We start from the raw sequence: 25,476 nt of genomic DNA, 5'->3' as shown, positions 1-25,476 counted from the left end.
TAATGACTTTAAATTAACACTGGCCATTATTATGTTGTTTGTTTGAGTGCAGGCCTGTATGGGAACGATGATTAAACCTAAAATATATTTTGAACGAATTACAATAAAATATATTCTTAATCAAGAGATCCCACTGGGCACAGACGTCATTTCAACGTCTAATTTTGATTTACGTTTGAACTTTCCAACTATTGTGATTTCGATGTGAAACAGCAACAACAAAGAATCACCATGTCATTGGATTTAGGTTAAAAAAAAAAAAATAGGAAATGAACTTACCTTGATGATTTTGTACAAATCCAATGGGTTGTCCACGTTGATTCACCGTCTTCAGTTTCATTTATTTGGTTGAAATGACGTGGAAACAAACTTTAATTCAACCCGTTTTTGCCCAGGGCGGATACGACGGATGACTCGTCCGCCTCTTAAATGACTCAGGCTAGACTACGTGGTTGTTTTCAACATTGAAATTAAAGGTACTTCGAGTGATAACGGCATAACCATAATTCCTAGCAAGTTTATTTTATTAAGATCTAAAGGAGTGAAACAATGCGTCTTCTATCAAGGACACCGGACAGGTTTCTCCGCTCGTAAATTATTAGACGTCGTTAGGCTACGCATGAAATGACAAATCCGACCTGACGAAACCGTAACGTTTTTACAAATATTTAGCACAAAGAATAAACCTACAAACAGGCCAAGTATAATTTTTTTTCGATCAACAATGTGATTAATTCGGGCAACGAAAAAAAAAAAGAAGTACATTCAACATTGTTTTTATCGAATATAGTCTCAATGCGGCATGACTGCGGGAATGTTTTTTTTTACAACCTTGCCCCAGAGAGAACGTGTGCGTTGGATTCCATAAATACGTCGCACTGTTCTTTGTTGTTATTGAATTATTTGTTTATTCATATTTTCTGTGGATTAATTCAGTTTAAAGTATTATAGCATCAATTGGACTATGTGACGAAATAAACCAATTCTGTTCCATAAGGTTTGATTTAAAAAAAAAAAAAAATTGTCACAAATTCTCATTCATTTCTTACGATATTTTTAATGGTCAACTCAAAATACGGTTTAAAATAAAAAAGGATGAGGAAGTTCAGTGTGCCGATATGACAATGTATTTGTGGGTTGTATTTTTGAGCTGCATTAATAAACAATGTAAGACATACATTGTATGTCTAATCAATTTGCGCTCAGGTTTTGAACAATGCAGCGTTTCATTTGTTCACCAAAACAGGCTTTCAATACTTCAGTAAAATAAATAAAAGTAGCCAAAGTAAAATAAATAAATTCACTCATACTGTAACTCATAAAATATATCAGATAACGTAATTACAATTTTATCGGATAATTTGTTTTGTTTTTCTTCCATTTGTAGAACAAAGATTAAGAGACCCAAAAATCTATCTACCCTTCTACCCACTAAGAGGAGACCCAAAAATCCATCTACCCTTCTACGCACTAAGAAGAGACCCAAAAATCCATCTACCCTTCTACGCACTAAGAAGAGACCCAAAAATCCATCTACCCTTCTACGCACTAAGAAGAGACCCAAAAATCCATCTATTCTTCTACGCACTAAGAAGAGACCCAAAAATCTATCTACCCTTCTACGCACTAAGAAGAGACCCAAAAATCCATCTATCCTTCTACCCACAAGTCCCCCCCCCCCCCACGCGCTATTACGGCCTTCACTCCAACCAGACATGACAGGTGCGTGACCTCTTTAAGCACGGGGTCATAGTACCGTTTCATTCACGTTATTGAGTGTCGTGTAAAGAGGAGCGTGCTCTCTGATCCGTGATCAAGGGCAAACTTTGGCCTATAGGTACTATGAGAGAGAGAGAGAGAGAGAGACAGTGAGACAGAGAGAGAGAGAGAGGGGGGTGGTGCGGGGGAGAGATGGAGAGAGAGGGGGGGGGGGGGGTAAGGGGGAGAGATAGAGGGAGAGGGAAGTGGGGTGAGGAGAGCCAGTGGTCCCGGTAAAGGTCATCACTGCTGCTGACTCCATTGAAAGAAATAATGAAGAAAGAATAAACGCGTGTCTGGTTGCCATGCCACCCAGAAGGGTAAAAGCGGACGTCAGCGATCATTTTAATATTTCTATGGAGGATGATGAAACTGTTATTTCATTAGGAAAGTCAATATTAACTTGAACCATAATTAATGCACAATAACATGGATAGCTCAGAACACAGGCCACTCGATGAGCTGGATTACATACACGGAAAAGTCTAAACATATTCTGTGTTAATTAAAATAAATTATAGGCGATCTCGGCTGTTCTTGACTGCGTATTGTAACATAATTTTATATTCAGTCATTTAGCAAACGCTCGTATACAGAGTGGCTTAACAGGGGCAATTCAAATAGGGTTAGTGTCTTGCTCCAGGGCACATCAACAGATTTTTCCACCTCGTTGTCTACAGGGATTCGATCCGCCAGACGACCTGCTGCTTCCAAACATAATTCCTCTCCTTCCGATCCCGGGCGAGGGTTTGTAAGACCTACTGGTTTTATTGAACTCGTGTTTTAAAGGTGTTTTGTCTGTAATGTGTATGTAATACAGGCCAGTGTCGGGTATAGGTCTTGCATACCGTTATTTTCCGTGTCCAGACCAATATAAAATCCAAATGATGTTGGATGTATTGTCGGGCCGAAGTTGAAAGCAAAGCAATGGGCGATAGGCCCATAGACCATAACTCTTACACTATAATAAGACTTTACATTGTGATAGTATGTTTTCTTTATTTAACTAGGCCAGTCAGTTAAAAAAAAAATATATTATTTACAATGACGACCTACACCGAAAACAAACCGGGACAATTGTGCGCCACCCTATGGGACTCTCAATCACGGCCTTGATGTGATGCAGCCTGGATTCGAATCAGGGACTCTAGTGACGTCTCGTGCACTGAAATGCAGTGTCTTTAGATGAGACAAGATAGCAGCTACTACAACAATTGGATACCACGAAATTGGGGAGAAAAGAGGGGTAAAATTCAACAAAAAAAATAAATAATTGCCTTTACTTATCTACTCCCACAGAAAAGCGCACACGGTAAGCCTACATTAATTAGCCTTTACTTATCTACTCCCACAGAAAAGCGCACACGGTAAGCCTACATTAATTAGCCTTTACTTATCTACTCCCACAGAAAAGCGCACACGGTAAGCCTACATTAATTAGTCTTTACTTATCTACTCCCACAGAAAAGCGCACACGGTAAGCCTACATTAATTAGCCTTTACTTATCTACTCCCACAGAAAAGCGCACACGGTAAGCCTACATTAATTAGCCTTTACTTATCTACTCCCACAGAAAAGCGCACACGGTAAGCCTACATTAATTAGCCTTTACTTATCTACTCCCACAGAAAAGCGCACACGGTAAGCCTACATTAATTAGCCTTTACTTATCTACTCCCACAGAAAAGCGCACACGGTAAGCCTACATTAATTAGCCTTTACTTATCTACTCCCACAGAAAAGCGCACACGGTAAGCCTACATTAATTAGCCTTTACTTATCTACTCCCACAGAAAAGCGCACACGGTAAGCCAACATTAATTAGCCTTTACTTATCTACTCCCACAGAAAAGCGCACACGGTAAGCCAACATTAATTAGCCTATAGAGCTGGAAAATATTGACCAAAAATCCATATTGCGGTAAATTGCCTGAATTGAAGCGATAATGATGAATATAACGATACGTTTATAACGTTAATACACACTACAGCTTTTATAAAATATGTATTATCTACTACTAGTAATTCATATTATCACTCCTATCATTTCTCTAGTGAAGACGTCTTATCTGTAAGGAATGCGATCAGCTAAATACCAGCGATAAATGATCAGGTTGGTTTGTGTCGATCATTAGCTGTTTATGGTCCCAGCTCTACAATAGAACCTATTAACGCTTTACGCAGAGATACACGCAGCGCATTTTTCGTCTACAAGAAAATGGGCTCTAAGTTGTTGTTTATTTTTTAACTATGATGATTTTGGAGTCCCTTTTTTTTATAGAGCCAACAGGTCAAGTAGCGTACTGCATTTCCCCGGTTAGCCAATAGGCGGTGGTGTGTGTACAGTAGGAGATACACACGGCTCTTCCTTTCCGCGTGCAGCGCTGTGGAACGTGGAACCATACGGGACCCGCGAGGAGGAGGAGGACTGTGTTCTCTCTCTCTCTTCCTGTATTTTCATTTGCCTCCTAATTGACCCAAATAAAGGCTCGTTCACTGAATGACTGGGGGGAGGGGGGGGTCTCCCTGGCCCCGGTGGTGCACGCGGGCTCGCAGGCACACACACGCGCGCCTGCAGCAGTAGCTGAGGGGAGGCGAGAGGCGAGTCCCCGTCAGAGTAATTCTCGGTCCCGTCCCAAATGGTACCCTATTCCTTTTCTAGTGCATTTGACCAGGATCTGTAGGGCTAGGGTCAAAAGTAGTGCACTGTCTAAGGGATAGAGTGCCATTTACGACGGAAACCTCTCTCTCCTGGAGTCATCCCATTTGATATTGTGGCTTGTCCAATCAGAGGATACCCTCCGCTCGTCAAACCGTTTGCCTTGACTCGCTTCCCCGCTGTAGGCTACAACCTCTCCGGTCTCTGCCCGGTGCTGTGCTGGCGCCACGGAGCTCCAGGGTTCGCCCTGGTAACGATTTCCGCGTTTCGGTGAGGATGTATCATTTATAAACAGGGGAGAATGGAGAAACCCGGTTGAGATGGTGCTTTTAAGATCCGACCGGGACACACATCAACAACAACAACGAAAATAACAGTTTTGTTGTGCGGAGTAACAGAACACGCGCGCTCGTCGTCACCGACGCAGGAGGATTGTTTTGTTTGAGTGGCCACGGATTTGCATATGTTTTTCATTTAAAAACATCATGCACGACAAGGCGACAGACACTAAGGCTTCGACACCGTCAAAAGTCTCCTCGTTTTACATCGAAAACCTACTCGGCTCGAGGAAGAATGGCGAGTCAACGTATTTCAACCGACAGGTCAACAACAACAACAGCCAGTATAGTAGCAGAACCGCGGAGGAGAGTATGGAGCGGAATGACATGGTCTACCCTCGCCGAGTCTTAGCGGGACATCCCAGCCAAGTGGCGGGTCAAGTGGCAGCCTGCTCCGGCCACGGCGCCGAGGGTTCCTCCCGGAGAGACTCGCTGTTAGAACGGAACAGAGGAGCCGCAGCCGTTAACGTCAAACCACTCAGTCTCAAAAGGTCCAACAGTAAGTTGCCTATGTCTTTATTTTATTGGATAAATAGTTGTGTTTAATTGTTTTTATGAACTGCATAATCGTATCTACTGTATGAGTTCCATTGTAAACAAAATGCCCAAAAGAGCCGTCGTTTACATGTGACTGTATGGACAATGCATTAATATGCCTGTATTCCGTTAGATAAACATTCCTGTAATTATATTTGACTGCATGAGCGAAGCTGGTAGGATAGTCTATGTTGTGTATATAAAAAAACAGCATCTCATTGCGATCGAAGGGTTTGAATGGCCCAGTTATATTAGGCTATAACAACACGAGTTTTTTTTAGGCCTGTAGTCTACATCAAGGGCCAAGAACATCTCACAATAACCATAATTGAATCAGTCCCATTGAGGTAAAAACAAAAAAACTATTTTTTTTCCAGGGAGACTTGCCAATGAGGTTTGACCACATGTCGCCATGCATGTCGGCGTATCATGTTACGCCGACATGTGTTATATGTTACGTCTATATCGTGTGTCGTGATAGTCCTATCCTGCATCATGACAAGTCTATATCTCTAATTACGCACACTGCCTGTCACTATAGGGCGGATAGCAAATGGAACCCTATTCCCTATATAGTGCACTACTTTAGATCAGGGCCCTATTCCCTATACGGTGCACTACTTTAGACCAGAGCCCTATTCCCTAAATAGTGCACTACTTTAGACCAGAACCCTATTCCCTATATAGTGCACTATTTTAGACCAGAACCCTATTCCCTATATAGTGCACTACTTTAGACCAGGGCCCTATTCCCTATATAGTGCACTACTTTAGACCAGAGACCTATTCCCTATATAGTGCACTACTTTAGACCAGAGCCCTATGGAACCCTATTCCCTATATAGTGCACTACTTTAGACCAGAACCCTATTCCCTATATAGTGCACTACTTTAGACCAGAACCCTATTCCCTATATAGTGCACTACTTTAGACCAGAGCCCTATGGAGCCCTATTCCCTATATAGTGCACAACTTTAGACCAGAGCCCTATGGAACCCTATTCCCTATATAGTGCACTACTTTAGACCAGAACCCTATTCCCTATATAGTACACTACTTTAGACCCGAACCCTATTCCCTATGGAGTGCACTACTTTAGACCAGAGCCCTATTCCCTATGGAGTGCACTACTTTAGACCAGAGCCCTATTCCCTAAATAGTGCACTCTTTTAGACCAGAGCCCTATTCCCTATATAGTGCACTACTGTAGACCAGAGCCCTATTCCCTACACGGTGCACTACTTTAGACCAGAGCCCTATTCCCTATATAGTGCACTACTGTAGACCAGAGCCCTATTCCCTACACGGTGCACTACTTTAGACCAGAGCTCTATTCCCTACACGGTGCACTACTTTAGACCAGAGCCCTATTCCCTACACGGTGCACTACTTTAGACCAGAGCCCTATTCCCTACACGGTGCACTACTTTAGACCAGAGCTCTATTCCCTACACGGTGCACTACTTTAGACCAGAGCCCTATTCCCTATGGAGTGCACTACTTTAGACCAGAGCCCTATTCTCTACACGGTGCACTACTTTAGACCAGAGCCCTATTCCCTACACGGTGCACTACTTTAGACCAGAGCCCTATTCCCTATGGAGTGCACTAATTAGACCAGAGCCCTATTCCCTACACGGTGCACTACTTTAGACCAGAGCCCTATTCCCTATGGAGTGCACTACTTTAGACCAGAGCCCTATTCCCTACACGGTGCACTACTTTAGACCAGAGCCCTATTCCCTACACGGTGCACTACTTTAGACCAGAGCCCTATTCCCTACACGGTGCACTACTTTAGACCAGAGCCCTATACGGTGCACTACTTTAGACCAGAGCCCTATTCCCTAAACGGTGCACTACTTTAGACCAGAGCCCAATGGGCCCCTGTCAGCTCTATTCATTTTTTTCTTCTCACCTTGATTTAACCAGGAAGGCCAGTTGAGAACAAGTTCTCATTTAGAACTGCGACCTGACCTGTTACGTTAGACCAAACTCGGTGTCATAGGCCCTGGTTGAAAGTAGTGCACTATATAGGGAATAGGGTGCCATATTGGTCCTGTCTGGTCAGTCAGTCTACTGATAGAGGGAAGTGTCCCCTGGTCCTGTCTGGTCAGCCAGTCTACTGATAGAGGGAAGTGTCCTCTGGTCCTGTCTGGTCAGTCAGTCTACTGATAGAGGGAAGTGTCCCCTGGTCTGGTCAGCCAGTCTACTGATAGAGGGAAGTGTCCCCTGGTCCTGTCTGGTCAGCCAGTCTACTGATAGAGGGAAGTGTCCCCTGGTCTGGTCAGCCAGTCTACTGATAGAGGGAAGTGTCCCCTGGTCCTGTCTGGTCAGCCAGTCTACTGATAGAGGGAAGTGTCCTCTGGTCCTGTCTGGTCAGCCAGTCTACTGATAGAGGGAAGTGTCCTCTGGTCCTGTCTGGTCAGTCAGTCTACTGATAGAGGGAAGTGTCCTCTGGTCCTGTCTGGTCAGCCAGTCTACTGATAGAGGGAAGTGTCCTCTGGTCCTGTCTGGTCAGCCAGTCTACTGATAGAGGGAAGTGTCCTCTGGTCCTGTCTGGTCAGCCAGTCTACTGATAGAGGGAAGTGTCCTCTGGTCCTGTCTGGTCAGTCAGTCTACTGATAGAGGGAAGTGTCCCCTGGTCTGGTCAGCCAGTCTACTGATAGAGGGAAGTGTCCCCTGGTCTGGTCAGTCAGTCTACTGATAGAGGGAAGTGTCCCCTGGTCCTGTCTGGTCAGCCAGTCTACTGATAGAGGGAAGTGTCCTCTGGTCCTGTCTGGTCAGTCAGTCTACTGATAGAGAGAAGTGTCCTCTGGTCCTGTCTGGTCAGCCAGTCCACTGATAGAGGGAAGTGTCCTCTGGTCCTGTCTGGTCAGCCAGTCTACTGATAGAGGGAAGTGTCCTCTGGTCCTGTCTGGTCAGCCAGTCTACTGATAGAGGGAAGTGTCCTCTGGTCCTGTCTGGTCAGTCAGTCTACTGATAGAGGGAAGTGTCCTCTGGTCCTGTCTGGTCAGCCAGTCTACTGATAGAGGGAAGTGTCCTCTGGTCAGCCATTCTACTGATAGAGGGAAGTGTCCTCTGGTCAGCCATTCTACTGATAGAGGGAAGTGTCCTCTGGTCCTGTCTGGTCAGCCAGTCTACTGATAGAGGGAAGTGTCCTCTGGTCCTGTCTGGTCAGCCAGTCTACTGATAGAGGGAAGTGTCCTCTGGTCAGCCATTCTACTGATAGAGGGAAGTGTCCTCTGGTCAGCCATTCTACTGATAGAGGGAAGTGTCCTCTGGTCCTGTCTGGTCAGCCAGTCTACTGATAGAGGGAAGTGTCCTCTGGTCCTGTCTGGTCAGCCAGTCTACTGATAGAGGGAAGTGTCCTCTGGTCAGCCATTCTACTGATAGAGGGAAGTGTCCTCTGGTCAGCCATTCTACTGATAGAGGGAAGTGTCCTCTGGTCCTGTCTGGTCAGCCAGTCTACTGATAGAGGGAAGTGTCCTCTGGTCCTGTCTGGTCAGCCAGTCTACTGATAGAGGGAAGTGTCCTCTGGTCCTGTCTGGTCAGCCAGTCTACTGATAGAGGGAAGTGTCCTCTTGTCCTGTCTGGTCAGTCAGTCTACTGATAGAGGGAAGTGTCCTCTGGTCCTGTCTGGTCAGCCAGTCTACGGATAGAGGGAAGTGTCCTCTGGTCCTGTCTGGTCAGCCAGTCTACTGATAGAGGGAAGTGTCCCCTGGTCCTGTCTGGTCAGTCAGTCTACTGATAGAGGGAAGTGTCCTCTGGTCTGGTCAGTCAGTCTACTGATAGAGGGAAGTGTCCCCTGGTCCTGTCTGGTCAGCCAGTCTACTGATAGAGGGAAGTGTCCTCTGGTCCTGTCTGGTCAGCCAGTCTACTGATAGAGGGAAGTGTCCTCTGGTCTGGTCAGCCAGTCTACTGATAGAGGGAAGTGTCCTCTGGTCTGGTCAGTCAGTCTACTGATAGAGGGAAGTGTCCTCTGGTCTGGTCAGCCAGTCTACTGATAGAGGGAAGTGTCCTCTGGTCTGGTCAGTCAGTCTACTGATAGAGGGAAGTGTCCTCTGGTCCTGTCTGGTCAGCCAGTCTACTGATAGAGGGAAGTGTCCTCTGGTCAGCCATTCTACTGATAGAGGGAAGTGTCCTCTGGTCAGCCATTCTACTGATAGAGGGAAGTGTCCTCTGGTCCTGTCTGGTCAGCCAGTCTACTGATAGAGGGAAGTGTCCTCTGGTCCTGTCTGGTCAGCCAGTCTACTGATAGAGGGAAGTGTCCTCTGGTCCTGTCTGGTCAGCCAGTCTACTGATAGAGGGAAGTGTCCTCTGGTCCTGTCTGGTCAGTCAGTCTACTGATAGAGGGAAGTGTCCTCTGGTCCTGTCTGGTCAGCCAGTCTACGGATAGAGGGAAGTGTCCTCTGGTCCTGTCTGGTCAGCCAGTCTACTGATAGAGGGAAGTGTCCCCTGGTCCTGTCTGGTCAGTCAGTCTACTGATAGAGGGAAGTGTCCTCTGGTCTGGTCAGTCAGTCTACTGATAGAGGGAAGTGTCCCCTGGTCCTGTCTGGTCAGCCAGTCTACTGATAGAGGGAAGTGTCCTCTGGTCCTGTCTGGTCAGCCAGTCTACTGATAGAGGGAAGTGTCCTCTGGTCTGGTCAGCCAGTCTACTGATAGAGGGAAGTGTCCTCTGGTCTGGTCAGTCAGTCTACTGATAGAGGGAAGTGTCCTCTGGTCTGGTCAGCCAGTCTACTGATAGAGGGAAGTGTCCTCTGGTCTGGTCAGTCAGTCTACTGATAGAGGGAAGTGTCCTCTGGTCCTGTCTGGTCAGCCAGTCTACTGATAGAGGGAAGTGTCCTCTGGTCCTGTCTGGTCAGCCAGTCTACTGATAGAGGGAAGTGTCCTCTGGTCCTGTCTGGTCAGTCAGTCTACTGATAGAGGGAAGTGTCCTCTGGTCTGGTCAGCCAGTCTACTGATAGAGGGAAGTGTCCTCTGGTCTGGTCAGTCAGTCTACTGATAGAGGGAAGTGTCCTCTGGTCTGGTCAGCCAGTCTACTGATAGAGGGAAGTGTCCTCTGGTCCTGTCTGGTCAGCCAGTCTACTGATAGAGGGAAGTGTCCTCTGGTCCTGTCTGGTCAGCCAGTCTACTGATAGAGGGAAGTGTCCTCTGGTCCTGTCTGGTCAGCCAGTCTACTGATAGAGGGAAGTGTCCTCTGGTCCTGTCTGGTCAGCCAGTCTACTGATAGAGGGAAGTGTCCCCTGGTCTGGTCAGCCAGTCTACTGATAGAGGGAAGTGTCCTCTGGTCCTGTCTAGTCAGCCAGTCTACTGATAGAGGGAAGTGTCCTCTGGTCTGGTCAGCCAGTCTACTGATAGAGGGAAGTGTCCTCTGGTCCTGTCTGGTCAGCCAGTCTACTGATAGAGGGAAGTGTCCCCTGGTCTGGTCAGCCAGTCTACTGATAGAGGGAAGTGTCCTCTGGTCCTGTCTGGTCAGTCAGTCTACTGATAGAGGGAAGTGTCCCCTGGTCTGGTCAGTCAGTCTACTGATAGAGGGAAGTGTCCTCTGGTCCTGTCTGGTCAGCCAGTCTACTGATAGAGGGAAGTGTCCCCTGGTCTGGTCAGTCAGTCTACTGATAGAGGGAAGTGTCCTCTGGTCCTGTCTGGTCAGCCAGTCTACTGATAGAGGGAAGTGTCCTCTGGTCCTGTCTGGTCAGCCAGTCTACTGATAGAGGGAAGTGTCCTCTGGTCCTGTCTGGTCAGTCAGTCTACTGATAGAGGGAAGTGTCCCCTGGTCCTGTCTGGTGAGCCAGTCTACTGATAGAGGGAAGTGTCCCCTGGTCCTGTCTGGTGAGCCAGTCTACTGATAGAGGGAAGTGTCCTCTGGTCCTGTCTGGTCAGCCAGTCTACTGATAGAGGGAAGTGTCCCCTGGTCTGGTCAGCCAGTCTACTGATAGAGGGAAGTGTCCCCTGGTCCTGTCTGGTCAGTCAGTCTACTGATAGAGGGAAGTGTCCTCTGGTCCTGTCTGGTCAGCCAGTCTACTGATAGAGGGAAGTGTCCCCTGGTCCTGTCTGGTCAGTCAGTCTACTGATAGAGGGAAGTGTCCTCTGGTCTGGTCAGCCAGTCTACTGATAGAGGGAAGTGTCCCCTGGTCCTGTCTGGTCAGCCAGTCTACTGATAGAGGGAAGTGTCCCCTGGTCTGGTCAGCCAGTCTACTGATAGAGGGAAGTGTCCCCTGGTCTGGTCAGCCAGTCTACTGATAGAGGGAAGTGTCCTCTGGTCCTGTCTGGTCAGCCAGTCTACTGATAGAGGGAAGTGTCCTCTGGTCCTGTCTGGTCAGCCAGTCTACTGATAGAGAGAAGTGTCCCCTGGTCTGGTCAGCCAGTCTACTGATAGAGGGAAGTGTCCTCTGGTCTGGTCAGCCAGTCTACTGATAGAGGGAAGTGTCCCCTGGTCTGGTCAGTCAGTCTACTGATAGATGGAAGTGTCCCCTGGTCTGGTCAGTCAGTCTACTGATAGAGGGAAGTGTCCCCTGGTCTGGTCAGTCAGTCTACTGATAGAGGGAAGTGTCCTCTGGTCCTGTCTGGTCAGCCAGTCTACTGATAGAGAGAAGTGTCCCCTGGTCTGGTCAGCCAGTCTACTGATAGAGGGAAGTGTCCTCTGGTCCTGTCTGGTCAGCCAGTCTACTGATAGAGGGAAGTGTCCTCTGGTCTGGTCAGCCAGTCTACTGATAGAGGGAAGTGTCCCCTGGTCCTGTCTGGTCAGTCAGTCTACTGATAGATGGAAGTGTCCCCTGGTCTGGTCAGCCAGTCTACTGATAGAGGGAAGTGTCCTCTGGTCCTGTCTGGTCAGCCAGTCTACTGATAGAGGGAAGTGTCCTCTGGTCTGGTCAGCCAGTCTACTGATAGAGGGAAGTGTCCTCTGGTCCTGTCTGGTCAGCCAGTCTACTGATAGAGGGAAGTGTCCTCTGGTCCTGTCTGGTCAGTCAGTCTACTGATAGAGGGAAGTGTCCCCTGGTCCTGTCTGGTCAGCCAGTCTACTGATAGAGGGAAGTGTCCTCTGGTCCTGTCTGGTCAGCCAGTCTACTGATAGAGGGAAATGTCCTCTGGTCCTGTCTGGTCAGCCAGTCTACTGATAGAGGGAAGTGTCCCCTGGTCCTGTCTGGTCAGCCAGTCTACTGATAGAGGGAAGTGTCCTCTGGAGGGTCAACGAGGCCCCCTGTTTGCTTCATTTGGTAAAACTAACAGAAGCAGTGAGCTCATGTTTGGAGTCTCTCTCTCTCTCTTTCTCTCTTTCTCTTTCTCTCTCTCTCTTTCTCTCGTTCTCTTTCTCTCTCTCTCTCTCTCTCTTTCTTTCTCTCTCTCTCTTTCTTTCTCTCTCTTTCTTTCTCTCTCTCTCTTCCCTCCCCCTCTCTCTTCCCTCCCCCTCTCTCTCTCCCTCCCCTCTCTCTTCCCTCCCCCTCTCTCTTCCCTCCCCCTCTCTCTTCCCTCCCCCTCTCTCTTCCCTCCCCCCCTCTCTCTCCCTCCCCCCTCTCTTCCCTCCCCCTCTCTCTTCCCTCCCCCTCTCTCTTCCCTCCCCCCCCCTCTCTTCCCTCCCCCCTCTCTTCCCTCCCCCCCTCTCTTCCCTCCCCCTCTCTCTTCCCTCCCCCCCCTCTCTCTCTTCCCCCTCTCTCTCTTTCTCTCTCTCTCTCTTCCCTCCCCCTCTCTCTCTCTCTCTTTCCCTCCTCTCTCTCTGCAGCCAAACTCATTAAAGGCTCAAGAGTGCAATGAGTTTGTCCGAGTGGATGACCCCAGGGAACAGGGGTCTTGGTGTCTTCAGTACAGCCGTACAGGCACAAGGTCATATCCCATGGAACCCTTTCCCTCTACGTTGGAGTCCTATGGCCTTGGTCTAAAGTAGTGCACTACATAGGGAATAGGGCCCTGGTCTAAAGTAGTGCACTAGATAGGGAATAGGGCCCTGGTCTAAAATAATGCACTATATAGGGAATAGGGCCCTGGTCTAAAATAATGCACTAGATAGGGAATAGGGCCCTGGTCTAAAATAATGCACTAGATAGGGAATAGGGCTCTGGTCTAAAATAATGCACTAGATAGGGAATAGGGCTCTGGTCTAAAATAATGCACTAGATAGGGAATATGGCCCTGGTCTAAAATAATGCACTAGATAGGGAATAGGGCCCTGGTCTAAAATAATGCACTAGATAGGGAATAGGGCCCTGGTCTAAAATAATGCACTAGATAGGGAATAGGGCCCTGGTCTAAAATAATGCACTAGATAGGGAATAGGGCCCTGGTCTAAAATAATGCACTAGATAGGGAATAGGGCTCTGGTCTAAAATAATGCACTAGATAGGGAATAGGGCTCTGGTCTAAAATAATGCACTAGATAGGGAATAGGGCCCTGGTCTAAAATAATGCACTAGATAGGGAATAGGGCCCTGGTCTAAAATAATGCACTAGATAGGGAATAGAGCCCTGGTCTAAAATAATGCACCAGATAGGGAATAGGGCCCTGGTCTAAAATAATGCACTAGATAGGGAATAGAGCCCTGGTCTAAAATAATGCACTAGATAGGGAATAGGGCCCTGGTCTAAAATAATGCACTAGATAGGGAATAGGGCTCTGGTCTTAAATAATGCACTAGATAGGGAATGGGGCCCTGGTCTAAAATAATGCACTAGATAGGGAATAGGGCTCTGGTCACTCGTAGTTCACTATATAGGGAATAGGGCTCTGGTCACTAGTAGTTCACTATATAGGGAATAGGGCTCTGGTCACTAGTAGTTCACTATATAGGGAATAGGGCTCTGGTCACTAGTAGTTCACTATATAGGGAATAGGGCTCTGGTCACTAGTAGTTCACTATATAGGGAATAGGGCTCTGGTCACTAGTAGTTCACTATATAGGGAATAGGGCTCTGGTCACTAGTAGTTCACTATATAGGGAATAGGGCTCTGTTCACTAGTAGTTCACTATATAGGGAATAGGGCCCTGGTCATTAGTAGTTCACTCTATAGGGAATAGGGTGCCATTTGAAGGTCTTCAAGTCCTGGTTAGGAGGGTTGTTGTTAGTTAACTTTGTTCATGTTTGGATGACACTGTTTCGTCAGGTCTTTGTAGTTCATTATATAGTGCATAGGGCCCTAGGTCAGAAGTAGTTCATTATATAGGGAATAGGGCCCTAGGTCAGAAGTAGTTCATTATATAGGGAATAGGGCCCTAGGTCAGAAGTAGTTCATTATATAGAGAATAGGGCCCTAGTTCAGAAGTAGTTCATTACATAGGGAATAGGGCCCTGGTCACTAGTAGTTCACTATATAGGGAATAGGGCCCTGGTCACTAGTAGTTCACTATATAGGGAATAGGGCCCTGGTCACTAGTAGTTCACTATATAGGGAATAGGGCTCTGGTCACTAGTAGTTCACTATATAGGGAATAGGGCTCTGGATACTAGTAGTTCACTCTATAGGGAATAGGGCTCTGGTCACTAGTAGTTCACTCTATAGGGAATAGGGCTCTGGTCTAAATTAGTTCACTATATAGGGAATAGGGCTCTGGTCACTAGTAGTTCACTCTATAGGGAATAGGGTGCCATTTGAAGGTCTTCAAGTCCTGGTTAGGAGGGTTGTTGTTAACTTTGTTCATGTTTGGATGACACTGTTTCGTCAGGTCTTTGTAGTTCATTATATAGTGCATAGGGCCCTAGGTCAGAAGTAGTTCATTATATAGGGAATAGGGCCATAGGTCAAAAGTAGTTCACTATTTAGGGAATAGGGCCCTAGGTCAGAAGTAGTTCATTATATAGTGCATAGGGCCCTAGGTCAGAAGTAGTTCATTAGATAGGGAATAGGGCCCTAGGTCAAAAGTAGTTCACTATTTAGGGAATAGGGCCCTAGGTCAGAAGTAGTTCATTATATAGGGAATAGGGCCCTAGTTCAGAAGTAGTTCATTATATAGGGAATAGGGCCCTAGGTCAGAAGTAGTTCATTATATAGTGAATAGGGCTCTAGGTCAAAGGTAGTTCACTATTTAGGGAATAGGGCCCTAGGTCAGAAGTAGTTCACTATTTAGGGAATAGGGCCCTAGGTCAGAAGTAGTTCACTATTTAGGGAATAGGGCCCTAGGTCAGAAGTTGTTCACTATATAGTGAATAGGGCCCTAGGTCAGAAGTAGTTCATTATATAGTGAATATGGCCCTCGATCAGAAGTAGTTCACTATATAGTGCATAGGGCCCTAGGTCAGAAGTAGTTCATTATATATTGCATAGGGCCCTAGGTCAAAAGTAGTGCACTATTTAGGGAATAGGGTGCCCGTTTTGAGCGCATTCTACTATTCAGAATGGGTAGGCACCCTGACCACCTTAGCCAGCTTGGTTATCTCTCCACCAGTTATCTCTCCATCAGGTATCTCTACATCCTGTTAACTCTCCATCAGGTATCTCTACATCCTATTATCTCTACATCCTATTATCTCTACATCCTATTATCTCTACATCCTGTTATCTCTCCATCATGTTATCTCTCCATCATGTTATCTCTCCATCATGTTATCTCTCCATCATGTTATCTCTCCATCATGTTATATCTCCATCATGTTATCTCTCCATCATGTTATCTCTCCATCATGTTATCTTTACATCAGTTATCTTTACATCATATTATCTCTTCATCAGTTCTCTCCATCCTATTATCTCTTCATCAGTTCTCTCTCCATCCTATTATCTCTTCATCAGTTCTCTCTCCATCATATTATCTCTGCATCAGTTATCTCTGCATCAGTTATCTTTACATTACTCTTTAAGCTCAAAGATTAACTATAGGTACAGGCCTATATTTTAACTCTGTTTTTATGGCCAACTTTTGTTCCTCAGCAACAGCCTATTGAAATCATTCAGAGTTTGATGCCATGTGTCCATATTCGATTCACATTTAATTCATGTTGTATTTTTTCCCCACTGATCCCAAAGAGGACGGGAGATGCTCAGAGGGCCGTTGCTGCTCCCACTCAGCCAGCGACCGAGACTCCGTCTCTTCCGCCGTGTCAGAAGAATCCACTGAAGGCAGCGACAAAACGGGACGGAAAACGGCAGAAAGCAGCCTGACCGAAGACAACGACGAGACGCAGAACGCGTTTGACGACCAGTCGGACCTGGAAGCCCCTCTGGACCCGAGCTCTATCCGGAAGAAGAAAACTAGAACCGTTTTCAGTCGGAGTCAGGTGTTTCAGTTGGAGTCGACGTTCGATATGAAACGGTACCTGAGCAGTTCTGAACGGGCAGGTCTCGCGGCCTCTCTCCAGCTAACGGAAACGCAGGTGAAAATCTGGTTCCAGAATCGACGGAACAAATGGAAGAGACAGATGGCGGCGGATCTAGAGGCCGTAAACGTTTCCCACTCGTCCCAACGGATAGTACGAGTTCCGATTCTATATCACGAAAGCTCCACGCCCTCGACGTTGGGTTTCAACGTCAACGTGTCCCAGGTCTCCCCACCTTTGATGAGTTTCTCAAACCCTGTGAACTATCCCTTCTCCTCCTTTGCGCACTCCATGAGTTTACTACGCTCGCAAATCACCGGGTTGGTGTAAAGACCGTCACCGAGCTTCCACTACTTTTTTTGTTCACGTCATGTCATTAATTTATTCAATTATTGAAGATAGCGAATCGTGCAATAACAATAACTGCAATGACCGCAGAAAACTATACAAGTAAAACAGTTTGAAGACATGGCCTTTAGATTTTCAATTGATCGCGGTGTTTTTTTAAATGTTGTAAATGTACTACTTTACATAGCTACTCTTATTATATTATCGCCACACTAGATAATGATAGTGTTTATGCCGGTCCACATTGCTATGTTTTTTTAATATACATTTATTTGTGCAAATAATTTTATATTCAAAGCCCGTTTCTAACGTAACTTTTTTCCCCCACAATATAGCTCTAAATAAACTAATCACAAGATATGAGTGATGTGGTGTGTGTGTGTGTGTGTCTGTCTGCTGTTGTCCTGTGTGTCCTCGGGCAACGTGCTTCGGGGTCAATTTTCGAGCTATTTCGACTAAAGTCCAGAGTTGAACCTGCATGAGATTCGATTGAATCTGTAGCCTACAGTTGATTAATCCACGTGCAATTGTAAGTAATTTGATCTGAATTTACCCAATATATTGGCTCCTCCCTGACTATAAGCTACAAATATAGACTAGTATATTTTATTTCGCCAGTTTTACTTCCGTCAAATAGACACGGACGAGGACAGAAGCCGTAGTGTGCAGCGAACTGCACAAGTCCTCCGTCCGGCCAGCGATAGTTCTCACACATATCAGCGTATAGATCTTCATTTCTTAACACAAGTTCATTGTAAAAGTTAAAAAATGAAATGTGTAGCCGAAAGTAGTAGGGGAGCGGAGAAGAAAAAACAAAATGCCTATTTGAAAAAAAAATATATATATATATATATAAGAAGCTCGCGACACGTTTCCATGGGGAAAAAAACATTTGACTTCATTGAATTATTTTGAACATGGCCTTGCCCGGCATGCAGGCCTAACATGCTCTCTGCCCTGCATCTGACCTGGGAACACGCGTCTCTCCATTAGAGGAAATATGCTCTGATGTCATCATTCATATTTATAAAACACACGGGGTCACCGACAGGACGTTGGTGAGAACAAATGAATTATAGGCACTATTACATAAATATGACCTTAAGCTACTGCAACACCAGGTCTGAGCTGGCTGGCAGCTGGCAAGTTGTGATTGTGAGCCTCAGTAGACGAGACGACTGTATAAGAAACAGTTGAACCATATAGTTAGTTGGTTAATAGACCTATACGGTAGTTTTACCTTTATTTAACTAGGCAAGTCAGTTAAGAACCAATTCTTATTTTCCAATGACGGCCTACTAGGGAACAGTGGGTTAACTGCCTGTTCAGGGGCAGAACGACAGATTTGTACCTTGTCAGCTCGGGAATTTGAACTTGCAACACTGCATAGTAGGCTACTATGACCAGGTTGCAGTTGTAAATGAGAACTTGTTGTCAACTGGCCTACCTGGTTAAATAAAGGTGAAATACATATAAATAAAACTATGATAATATGTTATTTATTTACAACACAGGGAGACGTTTTATTCAGAGGATTCACGGACCCACCAAAGTAGCCTCTCTTATAATCCGAACTAATAGGATTATAGCTTATAAATATTTATATTTATAACTATTTATATTTAACAACGCTTTTACTTCGTTGTCATAAATATGTATTTATTATTATTAAACATTCAGTAGCCTCTGCCTGTACGTGGGAGCCGCCATTCATTCGGGAGAAGGATACTTGAGATAACGTTCGAGGACAACACATATTTAGGAGTAAAACAACACATTGCTAACTATATTCCTCACAACCACATCCTTATCGAAGACGATAGACGTTTTGCATTTGGGAGAACGTGTGGCCGTGGGGTTTCCTGGGTAAAATAACGTACACGAATTCAAATTCCGTCTTGCTATGATTTTATCTGTAAAACGGACAACAACAAAAATATGGTCACGATCATCATCTCAACAAACAACACAATAGAAGGTTCTAACTTTATTCCGGACGATAAACAGTCATCAATATAACGCTCAACATCATGTGGATAACAATAGCCTACCCTAAACACAGTCTAGGTCTATATGAATAAGTGGCGCAGCGGTCTAAGGCACTGCATCTCAGTGCTAGAGGCGTCACTACAGACATCCTGGTTTGAGTCTAGGCTGTATCACAACAGGCCGTGATCGGGAGTCCCGTAAGGCGGCGAACAATTGGCCCGGCGTCGTCCGGGTTTGTAGGCTGCCATTGTAAATAATGATGTACAGGCCGAGTTAAACAGGCCTCTGTTCTCCACTACAGCGTGTACTCCTTCAGTCATCATATTGATTATAGGCCTCATTGCCTTGTGCAAAAACACAATGGCGTAAAAATACGTTAAAGTACTACTTAAGTATTTATTTTGGGGAGGTTTCTGTACTTCACTTTACTATTTATATTATTGATCACTTCGATTTTTACTTGACTACATTCCTAATGGAAATAATGGACGTTTAACTCCATACATTTTCCCCTGACACCCAAAAGTACTTGTTACATTTTGAATGTTTAGCGGGACAGGAAAATGGTCCAATTCACACACTTATCAAGAGAACATCCCCGGTCATCACTACTGCCTCTGATCTGGTGGACTCTCTAAACAGAGAATATCCCCGCTCATCCCTACTGCCTCTGATCTGGTGGACTCTCTAAACAGAGAATATCCCCGCTCATCCCTACTGCCTCTGATCTGATGGACTCTCTAAACAGAGAATATCCCCGCTCATCCCTACTGCCTCTGATCTGATGGACTCTCTAAACAGAGAATATCCCCGCTCATCCCTACTGCCTCTGATCTGATGGACTCTCTAAACAGAGAACATCCCTGGTCATCACTACTGCCTCTGATCTGGTGGACTCTCTAAACAGAGAATATCCCCGCTCATCCCTACTGCCTCTGATCTGATGGACTCTCTAAACAGAGAATATCCCTGGTCCTCCCTACTGCCTCTGATCTGATGGACTCTCTAAACAGAGAACATCCCTGGTCCTCCCTACTGACTCTGATCTGGAGGACTCACTAAACAGAGAACATCCCTGGTCCTCCCTACTGCCTCTGATCTGGAGGACTCACTAAACAGAGAACATCTCTGGTCATCCCTACTGCCTCTGATCTGGAGGACTCACTAACCACCAATGCTTCGCTTGTAAAATATGTCTGAGTGTTTGAGTGGCCCCGTGGCTATCTGTAAAAAATAATAATAATAATTAAATGGTGCCGTCTGGTTTGCTTAGTAAAATGAATTTGAAATGATTTATACTTTTACTTTCAATACATACGTCTATTTTATCAATTACAATAACTTTTCCTATTTAAGTATATTTAAAACCAAATACTTTTAGACTTGTACTCAAGTAGTATTTTACTGGGTGACTTTTAATTTTACTCGAGTAATTTTCTATGAAGGTATATTTTTTTTACTATGACTCAAGTATGACGTTTGGGGACTTTATCCACCTCGGGCTGAATATAGAAGCCTGGTGGGTTCCATTCTATTCGTTCCCTTCTATCAGTTAACGAGTTTATAAGATGCAAAGAAATAAATATGCGTTAATGAATTGCAATGCAGCCCTACATGGAATGGAAACGGTTACACATAGAAATGGAGCTAGGCTATTTTAATTTACAGTAAATGTTGTGTTCAATATGTTATTCCAGTTACATTCATGTCAATACTATTTATAATATATTTATATTGGTGTTTCTCTTGGTTTTTTTTACTTTGAAAACTACAGCTCGTCGAAAAGGCCTCATTAAAACGTGAACTTCATTAAAACGCGTACCAGTTATTGAAAAAAAAAGGAAAACGCTGAAACCCCGTAATCCACCTCCGCTTCTCCCAACGACAAAACCTTCTGGTGGACCCGGTCGGGTTTGATCGGGTCAGCACCAGGTGTTAAGTCTAAAAAAGGATGTATTAGGTAGCCTACCTTCTAAGGCAGAACTGCAGGGTCTATAGCTAGACATTATATATTCACCAACCCAAAGCCATGTCTGCGGAAAAATAAAATAGGCTAATTCCTCAAATGCAGAACACCTCAAATTAAATTATTTCTAATGAATCATTTCCATTCTTCATTTCGTAGCCTTTATACCAGATGCCAGGCTCAAGAAAAGAAGGGGGAAACGATAACATTCTACTCCCCTCTCTCTCTTCCCCTCCCCTTGATGCAATTGGCCCCTCGCAGACACTCCTCTTGTCCAATGGACGAGGGCGCACCAACGTTCCATCCGGCCCGTGGAAGTGACAGGCGAGGCAGAGAGAGGGAGAGGCGCGCCGTGAAAGCCCCAGTCCAATCCCCTCATCATCCTCGCATGGAGCAAATGGTGCGTGGAGCGTCAAGACGTCGTTAGGAAGAGAGAAAGAGAGTTCCAAGTTCCACTTCTAGAGCGCAGGAACATTTGGTTCCAAAATCCCTTGCGGGAGAAAAGAGACAATTTCTCTAAAATGATGAGCAAAGTGGACGCGTCATGCAAGCCGACTGCCGCGTCTCTCAAATTCACCATAGACAATATTCTGAACCTGCAGACATACTCGAGCGGTAACAACGGTAGGAAGACAGTTGACAGCTGTCATTCCGGTAGCAGGCTACAGAATAGCACGGGACTGTTCTGGTTCGATGACCATCAACGGAGAATAGACCCCGCCACAAGGCTACACGATGCAGGTAGGCAACTGTTGCCTAATATGGTATAATATGAATGTTAAACACTGCACTGTAGCAGACGAAACTGCGCTTTTGTAGCCTGATTCAACACATCGGGCCTAATGCATTTATATGTGTAGCATAATATTGTAGCCTGATAAACTGTCAGCGTCAAGCTATATATATATTGCGGAATACAATTTCTGTCCCATTTCTGTTCTCAGAGCCGGATAACGACTGTAGCCCAACCGGAGGACCCAAGGCCGTCGCTATCACCCGGGAAGACTCGTTACAGATCACCGACAAATGCTTCGAAAGCGGGGACAGCGGCGACGACTGCTCCTCGACGCATCACACCGGAGACGGTGATAGCAGCGGCAAGAAAAAACAACTGTTAATAACCAAGAAAAAAACTCGCACAATCTTCTCCAAGAGACAGATCTTTCAGTTGGAATCTACTTTCGATATGAAGCGGTACCTTAGCAGCGCCGAGCGCGCCTGCCTCGCCAGTTCTCTCCAGTTAACGGAAACGCAGGTCAAAATCTGGTTCCAGAACCGAAGGAATAAATTGAAAAGACAGATTTCAACAGCACTAGATGGTCCCAACGGTGATTTCTCCGACGCGGGTCCGGGGAAGGCTCTGCAGCTCCCGGCCTTGTACAAAGACAATAACCTGCTGGGGAGATGCTTGATGCCGATGCCCCTGCCCATCGTATACCCTGGCAGTAGCACGCATTATTTATGTTTTTCCAATGCCAGCAAATACTTTAGTCTATTCGAGGGAGACGTTGTCCTGTAGTAGACTGTGTGGCGACTGTGTGGCGTAGTCCTATTGTGGCGTAGTCCTATTTAAACCCGACCGAGTCTGTTCGAAGGAGGCGTAGGGTTAGCATCATCGCCAAAAAGACACTGTTTACAAAGTGATATATCATGCCAATTTCAGCTTCCGCATTTAGCGTTTTTTCCCCCCCTATCATCATTGTGTTAAAAAACGTAAGGTCGAGTCTGGCCCATGTAGGCCTTTAAAAAGGCTACTTGTAAGGATAGCCTGTTGACCTACTAAGGCCCCGCTCAAGCCTACTTGTCACATCGATAGCCTGCGCCAATTGCATTTATTGACAGACATCAACAATGTTGATATAAACCAAAAGAAAACAATACTACAAATAAAACCAAATTTGCAGAATATCCTATCACACAAAGACATGCAGAATAACTCCATATTGAGTTTTATGTTATAATAATAGATAGTTGTTTCTGTACGCAGAGTACCAGCGTAGGCCTAAAACCGTGGGTCTAATAATCATTTATTAAATTATTATTATTATTATTATGAACTTGTTATTAACAACAGCTTTTTCCAGCAGTCTAAACACGGCCAAAGATGGGTAGCCGGGTGGTTAGAGCGTTGGACGAGTAACCGAAAGGTTGCAAGTTTGACTCCCCGAGCTGACAAGGTACAAATCTGTCGTTCTGCCCCTGAACAGGCATTTAACCCACTGTTCCTAGGCCGTCATTGAAAATAAGAATTCGTTCTTAACTGACTTGCCTAGTAAAATAAAATTAAATATTTGCATGCATGTACTGTATTATAATGTATAAATTAACTATGTATTTAAAATGAATGTAATGATTTTTTTTACGCATGTTTAAACTTTATTTCAATTAGAAGTATAACATTCTTATTTCTTCCCAACACTATAAAATTGACTGAATCTGTCATTAAAAAAATATATGTTTTTCTGTATATATAAAAAAACATTGTTTGTACCAAAGGTTTATGTAAACTATGTGTTGCTGCGCCTTAAAGCCTTCAGTTGTAGGATATATGGGGAACGGATGTATAAATGCAGTTTGGAGTTGTTTTACAAACCGCATTTACTCTTATTAAACACCGTTTCATGTAGAGATGTCAAAAATGTCACACAATCAAATAACAACATGTGTGCTAACTGTTAGTACGGTTCCAGAAACACGTGATGAATGTGGCATTTTTCACTATTTTTCACTACGCTTGGCGTGTAACTAATCTCAAGACACAGCATGTGAATCTGATTATCGGCAACGACGTGAGAGAGAGAGAGATGTATTCCGCCCTCCAATTATACTACCTTAATATACAATTACGCTGTAAACTATTCTACAAGGAGAGCTGGCTAAATTCAGCGAACACAATATGGTCTGTATTTAATTCATTTGACATGTATAATGTGCCCGAGTGAGGCCCCATAGATGCACTTTTATGCACAAACAAATTGGCTAAGTTTAATCAAAACAGCAGGATGTTACAACAAGGAGTGTCAATTTCACCAGCGCACATTCATTTAGCCACGTAGTTGTAGAATTAGAACGATCAGAACGTAGCCGTGACGTTCTAATTCTCTGCCTAGAAGCCTCGTCATTCACAGTCTTGGTTAAAACGCCTTGCGCCGCAGTCTCCACGCAGGGAAACGGCGATCAGATGGAGCTGCTCGAGCCCTGGCCGAGGGCGCACTATAGGTCCGCGCGGGTTATCCGCCCCTGTCCGCTATATCTGCTCGACGCCCAAGGGCCTCCCATGGGAACGCGCCTGCGCACTTTCACCATCAATTAATAACGACCTCTGTATTTGGCCAAGATGTTTTTCTTTTAAAGGCCAACCTACACAGGGAGGGCTATGTCAGGTGTGTACTAAGGTGACTAAATGTAAAATGGGAACGCAAAAAAAAGACATTGGCTCTAATAAGGTTTGATCCTTTGAAATGTGAGCAGTTTATTATTTTGACATGGGATAAGACATTTAATCATTACATTGACTTAAAACCTCTACAGGATGGTAGGGAAAGTTGAGCTAACGTAGGCTAATGTGATTAGTATGAGGTTGAGCTAACGTAGGCTAATGTGATTAGTATGAGGTTGAGCTAAAGTAGGCTAATGTGATTTGTATGAGGTTGAGCTAAAGTAGGCTAATGTGATTAGTATGAGGTTGAGCTAACGTAGGCTAATGTGATTAGTATGAGGTTGAGCTAAAGTAGGCTAATGTGATTAGTATGAGGTTGAGCTAACGTAGGCTAATGTGATTAGTATGAGGTTGAGCTAAAGTAGGCTAATGTGATTAGTATGAGGTTGAGCTAACGTAGGCTAATGTGATTAGTATGAGGTTGAGCTAATGTAGGCTAATGTGATTAGTATGAGGTTGAGCTAACGTAGGCTAATGTGATTAGTATGAGGTTGAGCTAACGTAGGCTAATGTGATTAGTATGAGGTTGAGCTAAAGTAGGCTAATGTGATTTGTATGAGGTTGAGCTAAAGTAGGCTAATGTGATTAGTATGAGGTTGAGCTAACGTAGGCTAATGTGATTAGTATGAGGTTGAGCTAAAGTAGGCTAATGTGATTAGTATGAGGTTGAGCTAACGTAGGCTAATGTGATTAGTATGAGGTTGAGCTAAAGTAGGCTAATGTGATTAGTATGAGGTTGAGCTAACGTAGGCTAATGTGATTAGTATGAGGTTGAGCTAACGTAGGCTAATGTGATTAGTATGAGGTTGAGATAAAGTAGGCTAATGTGATTGGTATGAGGTTGAGATAAAGTAGGCTAATGTGATTAGTATGAGGTTGAGCTAATGTAGGCTAATGTGATTAGTATGAGGTTGAGCTAACGTAGGCTAATGTGATTAGTATGAGGTTGAGCTAACGTAGGCTAATGTGATTAGTATGAGGTTGAGCTAACGTAGGCTAATGTGATTAGCATGAGGTTGAGCTAACGTAGGCTAATGTGATTAGTATGAGGTTGAGCTAACGTAGGCTAATGTGATTAGTATGAGGTTGAGCTAAAGTAGGCTAATGGGATTAGTATGAGGTTGAGCTAACGTAGGCTAATGTGATTAGTATGAGGTTGAGCTAACGTAGGCTAATGTGATTAGTATGAGGTTGAG

At 45.0% G+C, this 25,476-nt stretch overlaps 2 protein-coding genes across 2 annotated transcripts; both read left to right on the top strand.

Annotated features, from left to right (window-relative positions):
• The first annotated feature begins 4,903 nt into the window (after positions 1-4,903).
• On the top strand, positions 4,904-16,868 carry LOC135506607 (homeobox protein HMX1-like). The gene is made up of 2 exons (XM_064925936.1): positions 4,904-5,255; positions 16,249-16,868. Exons 1-2 carry the CDS (start codon positions 4,904-4,906, stop codon positions 16,866-16,868), a joined length of 972 nt encoding a protein of 323 aa, XP_064782008.1.
• Positions 16,869-21,365: 4,497 nt separating this feature from the next.
• On the top strand, positions 21,366-24,154 carry LOC135506606 (homeobox protein HMX3-A-like). The gene is made up of 3 exons (XM_064925935.1): positions 21,366-21,465; positions 21,786-22,286; positions 23,952-24,154. Exons 1-3 carry the CDS (start codon positions 21,366-21,368, stop codon positions 24,152-24,154), a joined length of 804 nt encoding a protein of 267 aa, XP_064782007.1.
• Positions 24,155-25,476: the final 1,322 nt, after the last annotated feature.

The sequence above is a fragment of the Oncorhynchus masou genome, chromosome 20, assembly GCF_036934945.1.
Source record: "Oncorhynchus masou masou isolate Uvic2021 chromosome 20, UVic_Omas_1.1, whole genome shotgun sequence".
Taxonomy (NCBI): Eukaryota; Metazoa; Chordata; class Actinopteri; order Salmoniformes; family Salmonidae; genus Oncorhynchus; species Oncorhynchus masou.
Note: the sequence above shows the minus strand (reverse complement) of the source record. Positions and strands in the feature narration are given on the sequence as shown.

What these genes read in the sequence shown, in the direction of transcription:
- LOC135506607 (XM_064925936.1), top strand. Translation starts at nt 4,904, where the DNA reads ATGCACGACAAGGCGACAGACACTAAGGCTTCGACACCGTCAAAAGTC. An exon ending in CAGTCTCAAAAGGTCCAACA is followed by an intron (nt 5,256 to 16,248) that starts GTAAGTTGCCTA and finishes CTGATCCCAAAG; the next exon opens with AGGACGGGAGATGCTCAGAG.
- LOC135506606 (XM_064925935.1), top strand. Translation starts at nt 21,366, where the DNA reads ATGAGCAAAGTGGACGCGTCATGCAAGCCGACTGCCGCGTCTCTCAAA. An exon ending in ATACTCGAGCGGTAACAACG is followed by an intron (nt 21,466 to 21,785) that starts GTAGGAAGACAG and finishes TTCTGTTCTCAG; the next exon opens with AGCCGGATAACGACTGTAGC. An exon ending in GCCCATCGTATACCCTGGCA is followed by an intron (nt 22,287 to 23,951) that starts GTAGCACGCATT and finishes TTCTCTGCCTAG; the next exon opens with AAGCCTCGTCATTCACAGTC.